Source organism: Bombus bifarius, unplaced genomic scaffold (genome assembly GCF_011952205.1).
Source record: "Bombus bifarius isolate JDL3187 unplaced genomic scaffold, Bbif_JDL3187 scf7180000008008, whole genome shotgun sequence".
In the NCBI taxonomy this organism is placed as follows: domain Eukaryota; kingdom Metazoa; phylum Arthropoda; class Insecta; order Hymenoptera; family Apidae; genus Bombus; species Bombus bifarius.
In genome coordinates this window covers 3,379,502-3,396,005 of record NW_022884386.1, presented here as the reverse complement: position 1 = coordinate 3,396,005, position 16,504 = coordinate 3,379,502, and the positions used below count along the sequence as shown (strand labels likewise).

Below are 16,504 nucleotides of genomic sequence, written 5' to 3'. Positions count from 1 at the left end.
GATTTTGCAAGTGGCTTTCTCCTGTTAATTGCCAACTTCGTCGTTTAGAATTTCTATGTAATTCCATAGATATAATATTAAATTCCATAGATATAATTTAAATATTTCTCCATATACATATGTAATCAAATAAGACACATTATTGACCAGTTGACTAATTAATCGTTCGATTTAGAAAAAATCACAAACATCGCAGAAATATAATTTGCAGATAATTTTCATAACAACTAAATGATCGATTACGAAGATTAATTATTATGTAAAAGAAATAATATTTGAATTCTTTATACTTGAAGGGAGATTGAACTACAAGCATACGTTTGAAATTGATATTTCCTATTCGTAACTAGATATTCGACAACACTCGTGCTCTGCTTTCGCAGCAAAACACACGTGTCAACACAATTCTGGGATTTTCTCGTTGTCAATCCCGTAACCTACGCTTTCCTGCCGCGAGATTTTTCCGACAGCCGTGTCGCGACTTACGAAACCGAGCATTGTGTCAGCCTTTTAACGTTAACGCAAACGAAACGGTAATAGGAGCACGAAACATGCACGATAAACGTTGAATGTGATTAATCGCGGATCAGTCGTCCGCCAGACGATTACACGTCGTGTCTAGCGCGTGTCGCGTCGTCTGAATCGCACAGTTCAATGCTTCCCAATATCAAGAATTCCGAGAGCGACTCTCAAGGCTCAGACATCGAGGTCGATCACCCCATTTGTTTACAATTACCCGGCTTACCTACTCAAGGCTGAACCACTTAGGCGAGGGAAGTGGCACGACAAAAAACTACAACGAACGAACGCTGTTCTCTTTGCTTTTTAACCTGTGTATGCGTTTAAATGGAGTTTCTCGTGCGTAAACGTCAAACGATATAAAAAAGAAGTCTTCGTTCTGAAACTGTTTGAGAAACGTCTAATAAAGAATCTATAAATCATCGTTCGTTGCGAGAGAGAATTTGTGCAATTTGTTTTGCGTGAATAGAACGCTCGATAGAGGACCATTAAGCCAAGCGATAAATATTGCGAATATTTTCACGTTGCAAAACAAGTGCCAGGAGCCACGTGTAATGTAACATCCATTCGCGTGAAAAGTTTACGCGTGACTTTCCCAGGATAATATACGCAATTTTTGCTATATAACATGTTCCTTGAATTATAAGTATTATAGGAATATACGTTCTGCCTTGTTACCTGGCCACCGCTATCCCCATCGTTTCCTTGAAATGCCTAGGGCGAAACGGCGTTGTAGTAATAGTAAAGTAATAGAACGTATGCATGTATATTCATTGACAGCCAAAGTTCATGTAATTTGAGTTCACTCACCCTCCAAACTACCTATGATTTTTCGCTTATATAATAGAGAAGTTCAGATAAATTGATTCATCTTCAATAGCGAGTCATTTAATCGAGCACTAGCTAAACTTTCATTTCGATAAATGGAAATTGGGTAGATGGAATTTCGTTATATGTATACGTACAGTGCGAAAGCATCTACACACCGCTGCATTATAGCGTTTACATGCTAATTAATTAGGTTCAACTACATTAAGTTTATAGTAATAGTACTTTCGTATGACTACAAAAAACATTTGATACTATGAAAATTTAACCTGATAAAAAACGCTTCATTGGAAAATAATATACAGATACAGTATTTACAAATACTTTTTCTAGCCACTGTATTTCTTTCATTTTGCTTATCCTGAATCTCTACATTCGACTGTTTCTACAATATATTATATAATATATATAACCTAGCGACTTTGAAATCTCGATATCTCGAATCGCACATTGGCTAGCATCGTGTAAGTCAATCCTTCTATACAATTCTATATTAACGTCAAATTTTTAATGTAAATCCTCCCTGACTAACTCGTTACATGTGTATCCAGTCGTCAGTTATCAAGACAGTACAGTACATTTGATATCCAACTCATCTTTTAATGCTACTTTTACACCGATTTTCTGGCTGATACCGTAAATAGTAATCTGTCACGTTTCGAAACTTTATCACCTAACCGTGGAACATTTCGTGCCACTTTAGCACGTCTGTTGTTACTTGAATCACATCTTTTTTCATGCACTGCATTTCAACGAAATGTGCACGATTTGCCCGGTTCGTGTCAGCGATACGGTCACAAGCACACATAACCTGTACGCGGCGAACGTAACGAAACACCGCGTAACACGATCGAAGAAACACGAACGCGTGTGCAAGGAAATTCCAAAGATCGCGTCGTCCTTGTACGCGTTTCAATGTCAATCGGGACATGGAAACTCGAGACACGTTCGTGATCGTTATCGCTTCGTTGCCACACAAGCTGGGATTCTCACGTAATCGAATGTTTGGAAATTGTTCCCGCAACCACCGAATCGGAGGACCGCGAAAGTCAATTGACTATTGCGTTTGGATATGTCTTACGGTACGAGTTGCATCACCGCGCGTGCGCGGGAAGAATGATACACATTTTGAAATACGCGTACGCGACACGTTTGATCCTCGTTTCTTCTGTGTTTTATTATTAAACTAAGGATGTCTATCTGTCACTGTAAGTTACAGTGCTTAGTAGGCGAAACAAATCTCCGTTCAATTGTAGCACCCTCGATTGTATATGTATAATATTTCTAATGATCTTAAGACGAGTAGTTAATGAGAGTAGAAAAAACTTCGAAGGAAAACACAAAGAGTAAAAAGTAAGGAAACATTCTTGTAACGAGAATTCAAGACATTCTCGCGTTGGTCCACTTTCCCGCGGAAATACAAAGGGGATAAAGAAGCGCCACGCAATCGGAAACGAACTGAATAAGAAGAAAAGGCAGCATGTCCTTCGTGACTAGATTGCAGCTGTAGTAACACCGGGCGTTAAATAGCGCGCAAAACGTTGGAAATGCCGTGGCACCGAGCTCGGCATTCGGAAACTCAGGTGCGTGAGAAAACTCACGTTGCTTTACCGAGTTAACCGAGAGAATATATTGGCGGGAGATATGACTGGATGAAAGAAGAAGAAGAAGAAGGTTGCATAATTAGGGATTGCGATGCCGGTTACGTGGTGGCTAACCTCTCGTGGAAGTGAAGCAAATACGCGGTCAGCCCCTCCTTTTCTATCGTCCTTTCTATACGCGTCTTTTTCTCCCTCCGCCTCGTATATTATACATACGTCTGTATCAGAAATTCCCAAGCGAATGCCACGGTATTTCTACGTTTCACTCTTCACTGGCGAGATTGAAAAGCGCGCCATACTAGCGTACAATGAAGCTGTCGATAACTTTCGATAGCTTTCGTCTCTATCGGCTATTTTTTATTCCGCCTTCGTTAAAACGCAGCGCAGGCAATTTCGCTATTTTCCTTAAGTCGTGTTTAGAGAAAACAGCTTCATTCGCGACCCGCACGGGTCAATTGACGGAATAATCGTCTTGAGACGGAAGACAGTACGATTCAAATCCTCGAGTTCAACTACCTGATCGTTAACTTTACTTTCTATATTTACAGAGAAACAGGATTCGTCTTGTAGTATTGAAACTTCTGCTGTTTCTTAGCGTTCAAATTTCGAATGTCGTATTGACACAGGATGTTTGGAAGCGGGTTTAAGCGGGTAGCCATTCGTCAAATATTGGGCCGAGGGAAGGATTCACGGAGTTAAGGTTTCAACTTAGAGGCGCCGTAGAGAGAAAGACAAAGAGGCAGAGAGATTATTCTAACTCGTACAAACGAGAGGATACTTCGCAAACGTGTGCGAACGTACGTGCATTACGTGCTAACAGATACTTCGATATTTACCCGTAGGTTGAAGCAACAACGCGAACGCGCGCACTTGTGTCATGGGAAAGGTCATTTAAAAATGTTAGCTCTCTCGGCAGGTTAGCACAAGGCAACATTAGCAGAATAGAATTGTCGTTACCTCATATAAACGAGACAGATCGGCGGTTATTTCATCGGTGAGTTAATCTCGAGGGTGATAAGGCTCGATGAGACGCTTTCACGTTACCTCATCATCGAGGATGAGTAAAATCGTTCCAAATATGTAGAAAGCCGGTAGGCCGTAGGCCAAGTCTCTTTCTGAAAACTCTCTCATGGATCTCTTTGTTTTCGTTTGAGGAAAAATGGGGTAATATTATTGCAATTAGTTAAAGACCTTTGGTAATTAAACAGAACGAACGGGAAAAGGAGGTCGACGGTCACACGGTCCGTCGTATCTGTCAAAGTAGATTGCAGACGTTTTCGTAGCAATCAACTCCGGTAAAGGTTGGCTCACACCTTTCCCGATGCTAATTGTTTATGATCCACAAGTGTAAACAGTCGTGTTCTCCTTTAAACGAGAAAGCTTGTTTCAGTCGCGCGATTTTTACGTGTCAATGACATCGTGTACTACCATTGAAAGTCAGCCGCGTCTGTAGCGTCTGATACGTTTCAACGATACCCGTTCTAATCGAGCGTCAAAGCAGAACGTTAAAGGAGAACCACGCGATCGATTAATCGGAACAAACGATCCGTCGTTTAATGAATTACAAACTCGAACACGAACCACTCTACCTTACCAAGGCGAGACGTTATGTCACGAAACGAGGTTGCTGATCTTGAGAACGGGCCAGGAGGCTTAGGCGACGCTGAATTCTCGCGATCTCGCGTTGCATATTACACCCGACGATTATAACAGACAGGAATCATTGCACGTGACGCGTGGCGTTACATAACCAGACCGGGCTATGTGTATATTAGCTGAAAAGGCTTGCGTGTACACATTCTAGCCCGAAGAGCTTGGATTAACGAATTGACGCCTGAAACTTTCCTTTCCTTATAAGACAAACCGGAGAAAACGGAGTCGGCGGTGCTTAAATTAAGGTCCCTTCTCGCCATTAGACGTAAAAGGAGACTCTAGTTCCCGTTTAGTTCTATAACATCCCGTGCAGGATTACTCCCAGTCGGTTATTCAATCCGTTGGCAAATATTTTCTATCTCCATATCCATGACGTTGATTTAACACTAGAACTACTGACCTGTATCGTGTTATCTAAACATATTTTACATAAACATAGTTGCGATTGAAGTCGTATGACGGGGAATATAAATTTTTGTATATGTTTAGTAATCGCAAAGAAGACAAAAGATCTGAAAAATAATATTATTTCAGGGCGATAGGACGAACCTAGCGTTAAATAAGACACCGATATTGACTCAACGTGTCACTATTTTTATGAACGAAGATCCATCATCTATGGATCTTACCTACAAATGTCGCTCTAGGATCATATTAGAGCGTTGAAAATTATAGTCCATCCTGACACAGATTCCATGCATAACTGTAGTTCCAAACAATTAATTTCTGGTGGCCACTTCTCCGGCCGCAGCGAATGCATCGTGCGCATCGAAGCAGCACGAATAATATATCCAACAAAATAAAAGAACCCCGGTTAGACCGGAATTCGCCGATACAAATATAGATATAACAAGACTCGGCTATAACAACGAATTAAAACGATGTTTTCGATGCTCGTTAAAATCGGGCAAAACCCGATAGGTTTAGACTTTCTCCAGGAAAAAAAACTCGTCGTGGTTCGGTGAAAATACCGATAGAAACAATCGTCTGATAGCAAAACGAGAAACAAACACGGATAACGATAGAAAGCGTTATGGCGGGGAGTGGATTTGCGGTTTTGCGGAAAACCTTGCGAGCTAGTCCGCGGAATAAATCGGCTGTAATTTTGTGACCTGTCGGTGAAACTCTGTACACGAATCTTTGTGTCCGTCACGGACAATTCAATGAAATCACTCTGATAGCCGGAAAACGGTCCAACTACGTTTATTTCACCTTCGTTCGTCCAGTAATTTGCCAATCTGTGATGGGACGCGACGTTTCCAATGGTTCGCGTCGATTTAGAAAGCGCCGTAAACTCGATGGTCGACTGCGAGCAAAATGACTGCAATTAACGCGACTGGGCTTCGCATCGATCGTGCCACGTATCTCTCTAGCGCTTAAAATCCAACGAAACCAATTGGAGGACAGGAATTTTTTGTTTACTCGTCTAATTTATCCGAGTTGCTCGAACGAGAAACATCGATAGAAAATCATTCGATTTCCAATGGATACGTTTAATGCTCGTCCAATGATAAACGATATTATCATCGTTAAGTTGGAAAGTCGAATGTATACGTTCCACCTGTATTCTGTCGTCTCGGATTATCGCGCAGCATATGCTTTAAGAAAGCGTAGGTAGGCCGTATTTAAACGAAAGTGACCGTGTGCTTGACGGTAATACAAATTACGATCGAGATTGTATTCTAGTAAATCGAAGGTTTCTACGAGTCGTCACGATCATCGATTAAAAGATCACCGATTGATCGATGTGTCGGAGAAAGTTGTTCGTGGAACAAAATCAAAGTTAATCGACAGCTTGGATTGATTTGATAAAGATAATGGAAGTCACGGCTACGTTCTACTCCAATTAGGTGAACGGTGCAAGGTCGATAACCAGTGGCTAAACATCGAACTTTGTTGCCGCTAATGGGTGTCACTGACCCGCTGACACACTCTTCCAAGTGCACGCGCGTTTCTTGCTGGCTCGCGTGTTTCTCCGCGGATACTTTTATAGTAGACCAGCGTATGTCAACGACCGTGCGTCTGTCGATCCGTACTCCGATAGCTGGTGCTGCAAAAAGGGAAAAACTCAAAGCCAAGAAGAATCGGGTTGAAGGATTTATTGGCCCCCTGGTCCCATCGATCAGGCGAGACCGAGGTCGATTTTATCTGTATTTATGCTCGATACGTATGACCGTTCCTGATATAATAAAAATAAATACGTGGGTGTCCAGTTCGGCCATCCGAGATTTATGGCTTTTGACAAGGATATCTCTCTTACCGGTCATCTATCTTCCGCGGTAGTCAAAACAGAATGCACGAGGTTCTACTTTCACAGGGAACCAGGCGAGTCTCGTCGCGTAATCGCCATTCTGACACCGAGGATTCTTGCGTTTAATTATTCGCCGCGTAATAAAAATAAAAATTAACGAACAGATACGATCACGGTACGTCGTAACGCGTTACTTTCCATCGCGTGAAAGCGAATCTTCTGTTTCATAAGTCGAAAAAAAAAGCGAATGGATACCGACACGGAAGAATCAATGTTCGCGTTACAACGTGACTGATTCTATTCGTAAGAACGGATCAACCGCGGAGTACATCGCTCAAACAGGAAAGTTAACGAGAAACGCGTGGAAAAAGCGGCAATTTTTGTCGGGTCACGAGTTACATTTCAGATTCGTTTCCTAACAAGCAAAGGGAAATCGTTCGATCCTGCCCGCATTTTAATTGAAACATATACGGGTTTTCACTCGATTATTTCACGCTGCTCGAAAAAGAGCCGAGAATTTTGCAAACATTGCCTCATCGTTGCCTTTCCTTCGCAATCCGTTCGACCTCGTACACGCTTCGAACGCGTAAATTCTTTTGCCCGATGAAAAATGTCGTTCCCGGAACGCGGAACGAGACAACAAAAGTAACTCTGTTAACGAGCCACGAGTTGCACCCTTTGAAAAGTTACTCGAACCGCGCGGATACGCTTTTCGCATAACAAGCACAAATTGCTGAACAACGAAGAAGCTCGAAGCTAACGAGGAAATATTTGCCTCGCTCCGGAATACATTTGCATTTTATGAAGTTTCGAGGAGTCGGAGAGACGAGGCGCCGTTCAGACTCGACCTGTGAAAATTATCAACCGACCTAGCCTAGGTATTCCCGTTAGACACGCAGCAAGAAATAATTTACCATTCTATCGGCATTGTGCCGCATTAAACGCCATAATCGGGTGCCTAGAGACGAACTGAAAACTTTACGGCTGTCAGATGATCACCGTTACCGTTCACCGCAAACATGGCAACGAGCATTGTGTTTCTCTTCGTCCGTATCTTTCGACGTTTACTCCTTTCCTCTTGCAGCTACGAGGACGAGCACAACGACGACGACGACGACGACGACGAAAAGAAACACTTAACGAGGCCCGTAAATCGTTCGCGTTCCAAAAGAATAGCGGAAACAAAGCGCGATCCGTAACATTCCTCTTTCACTTACCGCAGAGAGAGTCTCCAGGTTCTTTGATCGATACGTCGCATCATTTATCATGATTGAACATTGGACGTGTTTGAAACGGTCGATCATGGCGTCGATCCTTTTTCATCTTGCATTCCTCTCTTTCTTTTTATTTAATGTGAAAGATAAACGTCGATAACAATGAATAAATCATGCTCCTCCTTATCCAGACTATGAACTCGATTAAATCGTTCGTTAAAGGTGGATGTTAAGTTTCGTTCAGACTGTGCCTGTTCTCTCCGATCGTTAAAGTCACCGATAGGAACAATGATCCAGTGAACTTTAAAGAGATCGGTCCTCCGTCGTACTTTTCCGCGTAGCCGTTCTTTTCCCCGACCGGTGCGAAGGGCATATCCAATAAATGAGAATATCGGAAATATCTCAAGGCCAGTACCGGCCGTTCAATATAGAGTTAATTGCAAATAAAAGAACGCGGAGGGAACTTGATTACAGTAATTCCGTTCTTTGATCACCGATATCCGGTTTATCGACTTCGCCAACCGTCTGAGGCGCTATATAATTTTTCACTCACCTCGAGGACGATTAGCAAAAAGGACGGATAGAGAAATCGTTCTGAAGATGTTAGAACAGCTGTATAATCGAAGCTCTTTGATATCGATACAACGTGGTAATGTTAAGCCATTACATACTAAATACCGAGCCGTGTTTCAGCGCACCATCCAGAATGCTAATTACCCGCTAATGAATTTGGAAAATCTGAAATAAAAGTAACGGATATTAATGATTTTATGCGATATCTTCTTATTGAACCGCATTACCACGACGGGTATCGACTTCTAAATAAATGATTCCGAACATAGCAGAACAAAACTACGTTTGCAACGCAGGTGCGGTACGTAATTGGTTGATACCGATCGTTTTCTCGTGAAAATCGAATAAAATGGAAAAGCACGATTCGTCGAGAAAGTCACAAAATACCTTTAGCATTATGTGAGGGGAAAACGATTAATCGTCTCGCTATATCCAAGGCGTAATATACTAGAATCAAAGCTGAAAATAGCGCGAGTAGATCAATGACCGCGAACGGGAGGATAGATCGATCAAAGGCGCGGATTCTCGAGATCGAATGGAACGAGATCGGTGGCGCGTGAAGGGAAGAAACATGAAACACGCCCGATTCCGAAGCGTTGCCCTTTTCCTCTCTCTGTTGGTCTATCTGTGCTCGTTGCACACGATCTCGATTCGTGTTCCTCGAGGCTCTCCGGCTCGAGCGTAGTTAAAGCGGCAATTCGGCCGTAACGAAAATGAATTTTACTCTGCTCGAAATTGTGACGCGACGCGTGATCCACGATAACAGAGCCAGTTGTGCTTGAGACAGCATAAACGAGCGCAATTTCGCGTCGTGTACACTTAACGATATCAATTACGTTGTTCCCTGGACGACGCACGGATGCCGACGACGTGCGATCAACGAATACAATGCGATAACTTTGAAATTTGTTGTTCACAGTTCCTTCGCGATTTATTACGGCGATTCTCGCAGTTTCTTAGCAAAGCGAAACTTTATAGATCGCAAGAAACGAACGTTTTTTTATGGCCAAGATAAAAGGTAAATAGGTTTTAAATATACATACAGGCAGCTTGTTGCTCGAGCGTGTACATCAAGCGTAGCAATACGGTAAAATAAGATGGATAATTTATTCCCTCGATTAATTTTGCTTTAACATGATGTTCGTCTGCTACTCTTTTCAAAGTTTCTCGAACGCGCCCCACACCGTGACGAAACAGGAACCAGAAAAACCTGTAATCGCGACTTTTCTGAAATACAAGTTCGCCTGATCTTGCCATTAATCGCGGTATACGCCGTTCATTGCACGGCTGCGTGTATTCCTACATGAACGGGCTACGAACGTATTCACCAAGAGCGAGCTCGGAGGAAAATTCTTGTAATCGAGGTAGCCCATTGCGCTACGCGAAACGTCAATTAGGAAACCAGTTGGTTTCCTCGTTATTACCGGGAATCGGTTAATCGTTATTATTCCGTCCCTCCAGCAACGTTTATCTCGTTCTTTACGTAATAGGCCACTTCATTCACAAAACCGTTTCGCGAGTCAACGAAAGATTCGTTTGAAAACACCGATATCGGCTTTCATTGTCAGTTTACGAGCAATTCCACGTTACACAGAACTTTTGTACGACGACTCTACGATACTTTAATGCTCCGTCGATCGATTCAGCTTCGTAGAAGCAACTGTTACAACTGTTTCTTTTCGTTGCCAATGGAAAATTCGCAGTATCGAAAGAATTTACCGTTCCTCCGGGTCGTAAATATTAATCGTATTACCTTCGTAGCATGGTCGGATTAAAATTAATATTTCAACCTGACCCGAACGTTTCCGCGGCTCGATGTTTACGATCGACCTGCGACTTGGAGGCACAGTTTTTCACGATCTCCTTGAAACACAGATAAAATGGAAAGTATCGCGTGGCTGTGGACGCTCGGTCGTGACCCAACGTCTTCTACGAGCGATCTAACAGGAGGCGAGGAACGAGACACGAGAGGACAAGAATACTCGTCAGGGCGTGTCTTTTCCGTGTTCTCTGCAACTTCCATCGACTTTCTCTACATTGTTTGCGCGCTGGACGTTCCGGGCATCCCTTCGAACCGCGTGCACAGACCAATACGAAAGCACGAGCTGGCGCAATTATGCGAGAAACTCGTGTCACGAATCGGAAGAAAAAAGACGAGTGAAAATGTACTGAACGCGAGTCAATAATTGCGCGCATCGTCCGATCGATTGCGCGCGCCACGTTCTCACCGGAGGTACACAATAAAGAGAACAATAAAGTCTGCTCGGGCTTGGGAAGGGCATCATGAACATACTCGTGTCTTTCTTCTTCTTTTCTCTTCTTCTCTTTTTTTTTTCCTTTCGAACCTCGCGCGCATATCGCCGTAGCTTTCTCCGTGCCGAACGACGAACTTAACCCAGAATCGACGGACCCTTCGCGCGTTTCATAATTATCATAAAGCGTGAATAGAATCCCGAGCCGATAATTCGAGGGTCCTGTTATCTCGCTACGTGCACACATGCACGAACGATCGGTATTCAAGCGAGCGTCTGTCGAGCATTGTAATGGTACCGATGATACAGCTGCTCGATATGAGTGACTCGTCGAATCATAATCCGGAAAATCGGACTTTTTACAACGATAACTTACGTCAAGCGAATCGCGAAGATTTCTCGAATATCGAAACTTCGTACGAGGTTGCCACACGAGGTTGTTAGCGTAACACCGTGGCTTATTAAGAAACGAAATAATTTCGTGGAAAGGCTTAACGTTAATTATTATTGTACAACAACGTTCTCTGCTTTCCCTCCAAAAACAGTTAAACACGTTAACCAGCCTGAGGAACTTCTTCCTCGTTTTTCGTCCTTTCGTTACTCGTTAGCTCGTCGCGAAGGGAACTGATTGGCATAAAATATGAACCGAATGCGGGATTCGACGCGAAGTAAACGCGCGGTAATGGCCGTGCACGAGAACTCTCTTTGACGAGCTGCTACGCTCAGACGGTAGCAGCTACCAGATTAGCGTTGGAAGGTGTGGAGGAAAGTTCGTGACAGTCGTAACACTTTCGTGGCTGGATCGTTAAGTAGCGATATCGACGACAATAACGGTATGCCCGAGTATATCGATGGCCTGGCCTCTTGTCGCGGGAACCTCCTTGAGAATCTACGCGCGTCCATTGTCCTCGAGATTACATAAGAGATTACGTTCCTCGCGGTCTTGAAACTTTTCAACGACCTCTACTCGGTTTCTAGATCGCTCGCGGGATGCTCGTTATCGCGTCATCGACGCGTCTTATCGATATCGGACCATGAAAGGATTAATGAAACCATTGTTAACAATGTACTAACTCCGTAGATAGAATCTCGACAGCTTTGAGCTTTTCTTTTCCCTATCATCTCACCTTCTCCACTCCACGTTGCATTTCCATGCATATAAATCACTGGTTACGGTTATCGGAGCAGCACTTTTTGTGTCCGCACGATCCTTTTCAGGTCGGCTTAACATTTGTGCCGTCTTGGCCGGACGATAGAAATACGGAGCAGTCGAACAAAAGCAGCAAGGGTTGAAGGGATCGTCAGGTGAACGCATTTTGGAGAGATGCTCAGAAACGAGGGCATAGAGGCGCGTTTACCGAGCTGTCGAGAAGTGGAGGCAAGCATCGGAGGGAGTTGTTGAAAACCTACGGCAGCGTGACTGTTTTCCGACGCGTTTGAAAGAGCGGGTCTTTAATAAAAGCAACTACGACTTCCTTAAGAACGTCGCGAGGAACACGTTAAAAATGCGTTAACAGCTTGTAACGAGTACCTACCTTTCGTGTCAGTGATCCCACCGGCCGAGAAATCTCGTGGATCTTAGTAGGTGTCGTCGACAGGTATTTCACCTTGCCGCCCCAGGGGGTAGAGTTCCTCTTCTTTGTAGTACTTTTCCCTTATCTAGCGGATCGCCGATCAGATCGGAGACTGGTCTTTCAAGATCGAACTCGACACGATATCACGCCGAGTCGCCAACGTTTCGTTGCTTCGGTATATATATGCACGTCCCTTATTACCGTCCAATAAGGAAATTTGTAATTTTCCGATAATTGCGAACGCAAGGTGCACCCATTGCCGAGGCAAAATGGTAATCACGTCGTAAATAGTCGCATGTAAATTGACTCGGATAGGAAGCCTTCGTCGGTTTGCGTTTTGTGTAGAGCGTAGTCTGCCCGAAATGATATCCTCTAAAAAGAGGAAAGCAAAAGCCCTGCAGGTTCGTAGGAAAGTGCAGACGATGGAATTCTCTTTCGCCTTCGGTAACGTTCACGAAGAGCAAAAAGGAAGGGAGCAAGAACGAGTACAAGGTGGAATAAAGATAGAAGAGAAAGAAGACGAGCTCTCCAGCTAGTCGGAGTAGTTTTAAACTAGTGTCTCGTTCTTTCTAATGACTGTCATTTACCTGGTGTCATTCTCGTGTTCCACTGCATCCGACAACCTACGACGTCCCTTCATACTGCACGTAATCTTTTCAATGTCCGAGACAAGACGGATTCCCGGCGTCATTAGGGAGCATAAAGTGTCTTTCTTTCCTTGTTTCATCCGCCTGCCCCACCCTGCGCGTCTCCTTTCTATCTTTCGTCTTTTTCGTCGTCTGCGGTGGAATTTGCTTCGACTCCTCCGCTTCGTCGTTCCTTCCTCGACGATTGCGCAGGCCAATAGTGCGCCAGGTGTGGTCATTAATTTCGCAGGAGACTGTGGAAAAAGACCGCAAGATCCGAACAAAGATTGTTTCGAGTCGGACTGCGCGGCTCTCCGACCGCCGACTGAAACGAGCATTTTTGCAGGACAATTATTCGCGAAGGTGAGCCGCGTCGTTGACACAGAATTGCTGTAATTCCTCTTTGCAGACCGTGCACAAATTTTCCGGCCGTTTTGCCGTCCGTCCCCAAGCAGGAAAACGTTCGTCCGCGATTTTAATTCTTCTTCCTGCGAATCTTGCTAGATGTTACGAAATATTTCATATTTCTGTAACGCATACGGTAACCCAAATGCAGCTTCTAAAACCGCACATTATACAATTACACGTATTTGTGAAAAATACAATCCCTCTATATCGAACCGCTATGAATATAGAACGGTTTTCAAACTTTTATTCCGAGCGATAAGCACAAACTGAACAAAGACTTAGTTTCATTCTCAAATTTCAAAGTTAAACTTATCCGCCACATTTTAAGATTCTTCTTGAATAATTGCGAATTTCCCGGAGATATATAGGAACGTACAAACACGTAGGATATTCTATTACCGGTGGTAATTACCTGGGTAGCAGTAAAATCCAGAGGAGACGGAAATCAATGGAAAGCGTTTAAACCACTGCCATCCTCACCATCCCCGTAAGCTATTCCAGACGCGCGACGCGACTACCACAGATATGCAACCAATACCCGCTATATTATATTCGATGGTGCACATGTCTATTCCGTAGACACCAAACATATTCGACGTTTTCTTTTTGAATTTTTTAACGGTATACAAAGGCACGCTAGTAGATCGATAATAACGAAACGCATAAATTATTTTACTTCGCGAAATAAATACGGGAAAATACCCTTAACGGATGGCTAGAGTAAAACGATGCCCTTTATACATATAATTCAGTCTCAATGACTAACTGTTCCTTCTGTCACACCACTCCCATTGTATCCTCGGGCCAAGAAACGTTTCTGTCCGTGATGTGTCGCGTTTCCGACTGCGTTTCGTGACTGCGAACGTATATGCAAATTTTACGAATACAACCAAAGAAACGGTACAAAAGGAAGAATATGAAAGCAAGTATTATACCAAATACACATTATATAGTGCGCTCTATTACGTTTTTGTATCTTGAAATTTTACATCCGCACTATACTGGTGACGTATCGACATATCTCAACATCGCTAAATACGACTAAGATTTTTTACTGAGTTGCGAATAGTCGCCGGTTATTAGCGAGAGGGACTCTGGTCTCGTGTGATTTCGCCGAGCGTGGAACGCATAGGAATAATACCGAGAAAGTAATGTTGCTCGCTTTACGTAACGAAAAAGACGAGACTCGTTAACGCGGTTAAATCCAGGATAAAATTATATCGCGAGTAAAGCGTACTCGTGAATTCATTCGGCTAAATGAATCGCGCTCTACTTTCCGTCCGAGCTGCTGATACGATTCACCGAACAATACGTGTAACGACGGTGACTCGTAATTCGATTCGTGCCACCGAATCCACTTTCTTTTTCCAGCATTTTGTACTTCGTTAATTATCGTGCGATTAAATCCAATGCCAAATAACATCGATCAGACGAGATTGAGTTTTAATTGGTTTTCGCAGGTCGGGTGGTGCATCCGGCACGGGTAGTGCTGGGATGGTACCATCGACCGGTGGAGGTCCTGGAAATCCAACAGGAGGCGGCAGGATGGCCGTCATCGGTGTGACTAGGAACGTCAGGCTGAGACGGCGTGGAGCGTCTGGATTTGGCTTTTCTCTTCGTGGTGGCAGAGAGTACGCAGCCGGATTTTACGTGAGCGACGTGCAACCTGGCAGCGAAGCTCACAGAAATGGATTAAGGGTAATGAAGTCACAAATTGTAGTTACATATCTGTAATTGCTATCGGTACACCGAAGATATTTGTGTAAATTCAAATTTTTATGCACGTAATTGAAGCACGATCCATTAAATATTATAATGATTACTATATCTTGATTGTTTTACTTATTTCTGCATATTATATGCATTGTTGGGATTTACGGTGTTTCATAAATGCGCAAACATCCACATGCACCTACCGTGCCGGCCAAAAATTTGAGATCCGTTTTCTGGTTGTACTTACATTTTGTCCCTCGCTAATTTCATTAATCGTTTAAGTTGAAGTTTATTAATTTTTAACCGTTTAATTCATCGATTGTTAAATATCCATTGGAAATTAACGTTGCCGATATCGATAGTTGTAAATTTCCTTTACAACGACAAATTTTTTATTGAATGTTACTTCGAGATAAACTTTTCTATTTTTTTTTTAATTCTCCGGGGGAAACACGTAGCGATTTCAAACTTTTGCCTGGTGTTATAGCTATTCGTATAACATTCGTCAAGAGATACGAATCGATTCCGTAATTACGAAACTACGGTTTCTGCTCTATTTCGTTAACCGTGTATTCTACTTTTCGTTTCACTTTGTTTTTTTACTTTCAGGTCGGTGATCAGATCATAAGGGTGAACGGGTATCCGGTTGAGGACGCAGTCCATCAGGAAGTGGCACTTCTGGCAAAAAACCAGCAAGTGCTCGTTCTCAAGATTCGAAGTAATTACTCGCATTCTTTTCCTCTTTTTTCTTTTTTTTTTTTAATTCTCTCAACTCCAGAATACACGCGAACAACTTATACTGATTGCTCGTATTTTATTGTTTCAGGCGTGGGAATGATACCTGTGAAAGAGTAAGTACCGATCGCTCATTAAAAATTCTGCAAGGCTCTGGCGTTAGTCCGCGGAGTGTTTCCTCGTTATAAAAGTACTTTATGATTCGCAAAGCAACCCGAACGATCCGGTCACCTGGCACATGGTGCAGCAGCAACAGCAGCAGCTACAGTACAACGAAACTGGTTTGGGTGCCGTTCCGAGCACCGAAGTCAGGATTCGAATTCTCGTCGGCGAGAAGGGTCGCCTCGGGTGTGGTGTTTGCAGAGGCATCGTGCCAGGCCTCACAGTTCAGGTTAATTATACATAGTTTCTCGCTGACATTTGATAGTAATTTCGTAACTCTCCAGTGTTTAATTTCAATTACTTTCAATTTTCACTTAAATGGCGATAGTAAAATTGATCTTGTTCGGTCAAATTACCGTGGATACGGAATAGTACGATATAACAGAGGATCGAGA

General features: G+C 43.2%; 1 protein-coding gene across 2 annotated transcripts in view; it reads left to right on the top strand.

The window, feature by feature from the left end:
* Nucleotides 1–16,504, top strand: part of LOC117206689 — a 37,346-nt gene that overhangs the window by 12,266 nt on the left and 8,576 nt on the right. For both annotated transcript variants that reach the window (XR_004487422.1, XM_033446238.1), the window contains exons 2-5: nt 14,960–15,197; nt 15,822–15,930; nt 16,039–16,063; nt 16,158–16,338. Coding sequence is in view for 1 of the 2 variants with exons in the window: in XM_033446238.1 (XP_033302129.1) it covers nt 14,960–15,197; nt 15,822–15,930; nt 16,039–16,063; nt 16,158–16,338 (553 nt within the window). In the remaining variant the exon portion in view is untranslated. The remainder of the gene's footprint in view (nt 1–14,959; nt 15,198–15,821; nt 15,931–16,038; nt 16,064–16,157; nt 16,339–16,504) is intronic.